This window comes from Quercus lobata, chromosome 12 (assembly GCF_001633185.2).
Source record: "Quercus lobata isolate SW786 chromosome 12, ValleyOak3.0 Primary Assembly, whole genome shotgun sequence".
Taxonomy (NCBI): domain Eukaryota; kingdom Viridiplantae; phylum Streptophyta; class Magnoliopsida; order Fagales; family Fagaceae; genus Quercus; species Quercus lobata.
The window spans coordinates 21200656-21207874 of NC_044915.1; the positions used below are offsets into that span (position 1 = coordinate 21200656).

The following is a 7219-nucleotide window of genomic DNA, read 5'->3' on the forward strand; positions in this document are numbered from 1 at the left end:
AACTATAGGAGGATCAGGAGCAGTTACAGAAGGAATATGTGCCTCATCTGGAAAAAGATCTAAAACAGAGGAGGAAGATAGGAAGGCACGGAAGTGAGAGAGCTCGACAAAGGAGCGATGTTCCCAAAAGATAACATTGCAAGAGATACGAAGACGATGAGAGACAGGATCATAACACCGATACCCCTTTTGAGTTTCGCCATAGCTAAGAAAACAACAAAGCCTTGACCGAGGCTCAAGTTTGTTATGCTCATGTGGCTGAAGAAGAACGAAACAAGCAGAACCGAAGGAGCGAAGGTGGTGATAGTCTGGAGGTGACCTAAAAAGGCGCTCATATGGAGTTTGATTTTGAATAACAGGACTTGGAATGCGATTAATAGCATGAACAACATGAAGGGCAACTTCACCCCAAAAAGGAGCAGGAACTTTGGCAGAGAGAAGAAGAGCACGAACAGTGTCAAGAATATGACGAAGTTTTCGTTCGGCTCTACCATTTTGCTGAGAGGTACCTGGACAAGTTAGTTGATGAACAGTGCTATAGGAATGCAAAAGAGCTTGGAAGGCATATTGAGTGTACTCAAGAGCATTATCAGATCGAAAAATTTTGATACGTTTTGAAAATTGAGTTTCAACCATTTTTGCAAAATTAGAATATACTTGCAATAACTCAGAACGATGTTTCATATTAAAAATCCAGCTATAGCGAGAGTAATCATCAACAAAGACAACAAAATATCAAGACCCACTAATACTAGAGACAGAGGAAGGCCCCCAAACATTAGAATGAATAAGGTCAAAGATATCAGTAGATATTGATTCACTAGTATTGAAAGACAAAACTGGTTGTTTTCCTAACTGACATGAAACACAATTAAAATTTTCTGTAGACACTGAACCTAACAAACCTCTAGAAGCCAATTGTTGTACACGAGAGGAAGATGCGTGACCAAATCGAGCATGCCAAAGTGCAAGGGAAGAAGTAGAAGAAACTGCAGCAGTTGCAACAACAGAAACAGGAGCAACAAGTGGAAGACAAAGGTTGTCCACGGGAAACTTACGCCCAACTCTGGGACCGGTCCCAAGCTCCTGTCCCATCCTTGGATCCTGCACAATACACCCAGAATAATCAAAAATAATGCGATAACCTAACTCAGCTAATTGGCCCACAGAAAATAAATTGTAAGAAAGGTTAGGAAAATTAAAGACACTAGGAACCAAGAGATTGGCGGTTGAAACGGAACCTATATTATGACCAGACATAGTGGAACCATTTGCTGTGTGAATATTAAGAGGGTGTGGTGCAGGTTTAAGTTCAGAAAATAAGGACGAGTGAGGAGTCATGTGATTGCAACAAGCAGAATCCATAAGCCAAGAGGAAGGAGACATATCAGATAAAGCTGAGAGAGAAGAGGAATAAGATGCATTACCAACCATACGAATGCCATTGGCGATGATGTTTTTAAGGTCATCTGTGGACATGGTGAAAATGCGTCCTGAAGACTTAGACTGTGCAGAGACAGGAGCCATTGGTTAGACACTTTCAGAGTTAGCAACAGTAGCAGCGGATATAGACACAGCTGATTTGTTGCGATGATAGCAAGTCTCAATATTGTGGCCAAAACGTTTGCAAAAACTGCAAAACGTTTGCTGGATTGTTGGCGACGATTATTGCAACAAGAAGAAGACCTGTCCTTATTTCTCATTTAGAAGCAAAATATGCAAAAATGGAAGCAAAAATGAAATCTATGCGAAAAACTGGGTAAGGAGGACCCGGACGGCAAAAAGTCAACTCTGGTCAAAAGTCAACGGTCAACCTAGTCAAAGTCAACGGATGACGTCAGCAGACTGACAGGTGATTACGTCAGCAGATGATGTGGCGCTGACGTATTTAGGTGACGTCAGCTAGAGCTGATGTAAGCAGGCACGATGATGACGTCAGCGAACAAGTCCGGCGCGTGGAGGCGCGTAGGAGCGCGTCACTAATACAGGAGGCGCGTGGTAGCGCATGACTGATACAGGAGGCGCGTGGCGGCGCGTGACGCGTTTTGGCGGCGCGTGGAGGCATGTGCAAGTGACGCCGAGAATTCTGGTGGCGCGTGGAGGCGCGTGGAAAGTCCGATGAAGACGAAATTTCACAGAAAGGCAAATCGGAGAGACTACTTTCCAATGATGCTATCTGTGGTCTAATCGGAGACGCGGAAGCGTTGGTGGTGGCAAGGCAGTGGTCTTTGATGTATTGGAGTCGCGGTGAAGGCAGCGGTGCTACTCACAAAAACGGCTGCAAAGGACACCCAAGAAGACAAGACTGCTTAAGAACGGCACGCCAAAGGATTAGAGCAGTGGCTCTGATACCATGTTAGAAATACAGAATAACTGTATTGTATTTCATTCAGTTATAGAATATACATAAGTGTCTTTATATAGGAGGCAGAGTGTGCAGTACAAGTAAGTATGCTATACAAGTAAACAAGGTGGGCCTAAAGCCCACATACCCTAATACACGTTAACAGACTCAAAAACTCACCAAATTTACCATCATCATGAGCCAGGGACAACCACAAAGACCCCGTGACTACCAAAGTAGTCGTTCTTCTAAGCAAGAAGCCATTAAATACGGCGACGTTTTCAGTGTTTCTGGTGATTTGGCATCAAAACCCATTGCACCACGTACAAGACGCATGCAACCACCATGCAAGCTGCTGAGAACATGGTTTTGGGACAAATCCAAAAGGGTGGCCCTGCAGCTGTGAAGCAAATTGCTGCGTCTGTGAATGAGAGGGTCGGTGCTGCTGGCCATCGTGAAGCCACTGATATTGCCAGAAACGAAGGTATCACTGTACAAGAAACTCAAGTAGGTGGTACCCGTGTCATCACTGAAGAAGTTGATGGACTGGTTAATTTAATTTGCTCTTCATATTTTTTTTAATTGAGTAATATTACATGTACGTGTTTATTAGCAATTTAGCATGCATGATTCTTTTAAGTATTAACATGATTATTATTAGAGTGTGATATAAAAAACACAACGTAAAAAATAATTGAAAATTTTATTTTATTTAGTTAATTTGGCACTAATATCATATTTATAATATATATGTCGAATTTTAAAATACAAAATAAAAAATTATTTTCTTTGATACTAATTAATCACAACATATTATATAAACTAGTTTAACCTTGTGCATATGCACGGGTACAAATAAAAATAATTATAATTCTATTGTTCAATTTAGCTTACACACATTTAAAACATACATTTTTAAAATATTTAATGATTTGTCATTATATGTGTGTGTGTGTGATTTAGAATTTAATTGGATTTAGACTCTTCGATTTTTTTCACCCAATAATTCATTTGCTTGAAAAATTAAAAAATTAGACGAACATGTAGCACAAATTTAGACTCCAATTAAAATCCAATTGAGAATTTAATTGAATTTGAACTCTTCAATTTTTACACAACACGCAATGCAAAATTTAGAATCCAATTAAAATTTAATTGGATTTTCTTTGACTTTTGGCTATTTTTATATATATATATATATATATATATATTGTTTTTTTTCCTCATGTTTTTATATTGATATATTTTTTTCTCCTTAACAATTCAACAATCAGATCAATCATTAAATTACTAGTATGTAACCCATGCTTACACACGAGAATGATGAATTGTAGTGGTGCTATTAATATTAGCTTAGATTATTAAACATATAGAATATAGTTTGACCACTACATTTGCAGATACTAAAATAATTTTTTCTTGCAATTTTCATGATATTCCAAGTTTTTCATTACATTGTTTTTACGTATATAATTTTGAAAATCACTATCGAATCTACATATACAATATCAATTCATAATTATTGTTTGTGAAATTCTACTAAATACAACACAAAATAAAATAATAAATTGGTCAAATAATATCTCTTAGATTGAATAGGGATAGGTGTATGAGATCGTTTAGCTCAATTACAGTTTGTTGCGTTCAATATCTTTGCATACAAATATCTAAATAAAAACTGTATAAAAAATATGCTCATTAATTAAGAGAAAAAATAGTAACAAAAATCTAAACAATTTAATTTGTATGGAAAACTAACAAAAGCAAAATCCAATTTTGATTCTAATTGAACTTCCTCTAAACTATGGTTTTATATATATATATATATATATATATATAACCTAGTTAATAATGGATCATACATAGTCATGGTATATTATATAAATTACTTATAAATTTGAATTGTTTTTAGTTATATATATAATTAGGTTTTTATGATTTATTTATATTAAACTCCCCGTTTTCTACATCAAATTAACTCATTTGGCACAAAAATTAAAAAATTTAGATTAGGTGGAACACATGGCGCAAGATTAAACTCTAATTAAAATCCAATTTTTACACTAAATTAACTCACTTTATACAAAAAAATTAAAACTTAGATTAGATAGAACACATGGTGCAAAATTAGACTCTAATTGAATTCTAATTAGATTTTCTCTTAGTTTTACCTATTAATATATATATATATATATATATAAATATATATATTACAAGAATTCTTGTATTTAATCATTTTATTCATAGCCTTCTGAGAATTTCAATTACTGTCCATTAATCACATTTTATCACCAAGTAATTATTTTCTTATTTTTATTGGTTTTAGATTTAGCAATATTGTTAGCACTAAAAATAATCTATGGCGCGTGTACATATTTTTGTGAACCTACAGGTTTTGGGGCGTTATGTTCCCCCAGATGTGCCACTTAGGTATCCAGGAAATGTTCTTAATCGAGATTCCACATCAATTGGTGAGGCCACTACTCTTTCATGTGATGACAAATCAGTTGATCAAGGTGATGCTGTAGCAATACAAGTTGTTGAGATGAGAGCCACTGGGACTAACGAAATAACACCTAGTGGAGTGGCTTCCATGGCACAATCTGCTACTAATGTTAACCCTCGCATAATGCGTGATAAGAATAAGACTACTCTCTATGATGTCCTAGCGGTAATTAATTTTTGTGCACTACTGATTTTTTCCCATGATGACCAAGTTACCTGGGTGACAATGTTTTTTTTTAATGAGTGTGTATGTTTGAGTAGGAAAATGTTAAAAAGCGCTATAAGCATTTTTTTTTTTTTTTTTTTAATGTTTAGAGACCTTCATTGATGCAACATGAACCTAATAATAAACACAAATTTCAACTATAGAGAAGAATCAATTTTTAATAATAAAAAATCCACCTTTAATGCAACTTTTATCTCTCTCATATTAAAAAAATTTACATTTAAAAAGCTCACAACCACATTCCATCATTTTTTTTCGTAGATTTTATGGAGTGTACCTTGATAAACATATATATTCTTTGAGTAGGATACCACTACAAGACTGCCAATGGACAAAGTAATGACACGTGAAGATGTTGAAGGGGTGATTGATGCAAAAATAAGAAACAAGCTTGACATGAGCACTACTCCTAGTGGAGTAGCCACTTCTATGGCAGCATTAGCCAAGATTAACCAAAGCAAGTGATATATATCATAGAGGAAAGATATAGTTTAATGAGGTTTTGTCATAGTTTTAAAAACCGGACCGGACCGGACCGGCCGGTTCGACCGGTTCAATCGGGAACCGGCCACCAATCCAGTCCGGTTATATTAAAAAACCGAAAATAATGAAAAAACCGCGAAACAATAAAAACCGGCCGGTTCAACCGAAAAACCGGAAACCGGCGTGGTTAAACCAGTTCCTGACTGGTTACTTTTTTTTTTTGTCTTTTCCCAGGCTAAAACGACGTAGTTTAGCCTAAAACAACAAAACTACGTCGTTTTAGGCTGGAATCCTAATTCCTAACCCTAAAGCTCACTGCCCCACTCTCATTTTGCGTTTGTCATTTTCATTTTTCAGACTCTCAGACTCTCAAATCTCAACATCTCCACCTCACCCAAGCTCACAGCCTCTCTTCCTCACCGCTCACAGCCTCTCTGCCTCGCCGCTCAGACCTCGCCCTCTCCGCCTCACTCTCTCCGCCTCACTGCCTCGCCAGTCGCCGCTCGCCCTCTCCGCCTCACTGCCTCTGTACCTCGCCCTCTCTGCCTCACACTCTGCCACGCCTTCTCTGCCTCGCCCTCTCCGCCTCACACTCTGCCTCACCTTCTCTGCCTCGCCCTCTCCGCCTCACTCTCTCTACCTCGCCTTCTCTGCCGCTCACACTCTCTACCCTTTGACTCGCCCACCCCGCCTCACTCAAGCTCACACTCTCTAGTCTCTTCCTCTCTGCCTTGCCCTCTCCGCCTCAAACATTTTTCTTCCTCTCCGCCTCACTCAAGCTCACGGGTTTAAAGTATTGGGTTTTTTTTTTTCTTTTTGGGTTTTTTCCTTCTCATCCTTACGGGTTCTCGGTCTCGCCCTCTAAAGTGCTCTGCTCTCTGCTTCTCGGCTTCATCAGGTAAGGTAACATTCTTTTCTTTTGATTTTATTACTTGATTAATTGATTTTGATTACTTGATTTTGATAATTTTCTTTTCTCGTCCTTACGGGTTCTCGGTCTCGCCCTCTAAAGTCCTACATTTTTTGTGGTTGGGGTTGGATGGTAACTTGGGTGGATTTGAAGCAAAGCAGGGAGAATGATAAGCCAAGTTACCATTTTGTATAAATTGTTGAGTTTGTTGAATAGAATATGAATGTGTATCTATTGAATAGAATAGAATATGAATGATAATCCAAGTCACCATTTTGTACAAATTGTTAACTGTTTTTCCCTGTAATTGCCTAATTAGAGGAGGATTTTTTGATGGGCTTTCAATGACTTGTTGATAAATGTTGTAAATCTGTAAATGTGTGACAGTGAACTCTTTGTAATATGCTAGTCATGAGCCTAATTATGTTTTTAGTATATTAAAAAATTATTAATTATTTATATAATTTAAATAAATATTAATTAAATTATTTATGACATCATCGGTTCGACCATCGGTCGGACCTCGGTCCGACCATAAAACCGGTAATTAGTTCATTTTCCGGTTCTTTCACCGTACCGGTTTTTAAAACCATGGGTTTTGTCTTTGTCTTTTAGGGTTAAGAACTAAGTATCTATAAATTATAAAACAGTGCCCCCAGAGTACTAGCTAGGGCTATCACTACTTTTGTCCTTATTGTAAAATTTATGTTTATGTTTATTTTACTTTTCAATAAAAAAAAAAAAAAAAAAA

The 7219-nt window shown here is 37.1% G+C and overlaps 1 protein-coding gene across 1 annotated transcript; it reads left to right on the top strand.

Moving 5' to 3' along the window:
* The first annotated feature begins 2689 nt into the window (after window positions 1–2689).
* LOC115970376 (late embryogenesis abundant protein D-34-like) lies at window positions 2690–5540 on the top strand. The gene is made up of 3 exons (XM_031090016.1): window positions 2690–2893; window positions 4737–5015; window positions 5382–5540. The coding sequence occupies exons 1-3, from the start codon at window positions 2690–2692 to the stop codon at window positions 5538–5540; spliced, it is 642 nt and encodes a 213-aa protein (XP_030945876.1).
* The last annotated feature ends 1679 nt before the right edge of the window (window positions 5541–7219 follow it).

Excerpts from the sequence above, each read along its gene's own strand:
- LOC115970376 (XM_031090016.1), top strand. The coding sequence starts at position 2,690 with ATGCAAGCTGCTGAGAACATGGTTTTGGGACAAATCCAAAAGGGTGGC. Across the intron at positions 2,894-4,736 it reads CTGAAGAAGTTGATGGACTG|GTTTTGGGGCGTTATGTTCC; the intron begins GTTAATTTAATT and ends GTGAACCTACAG. Across the intron at positions 5,016-5,381 it reads CTCTCTATGATGTCCTAGCG|GATACCACTACAAGACTGCC; the intron begins GTAATTAATTTT and ends TTCTTTGAGTAG.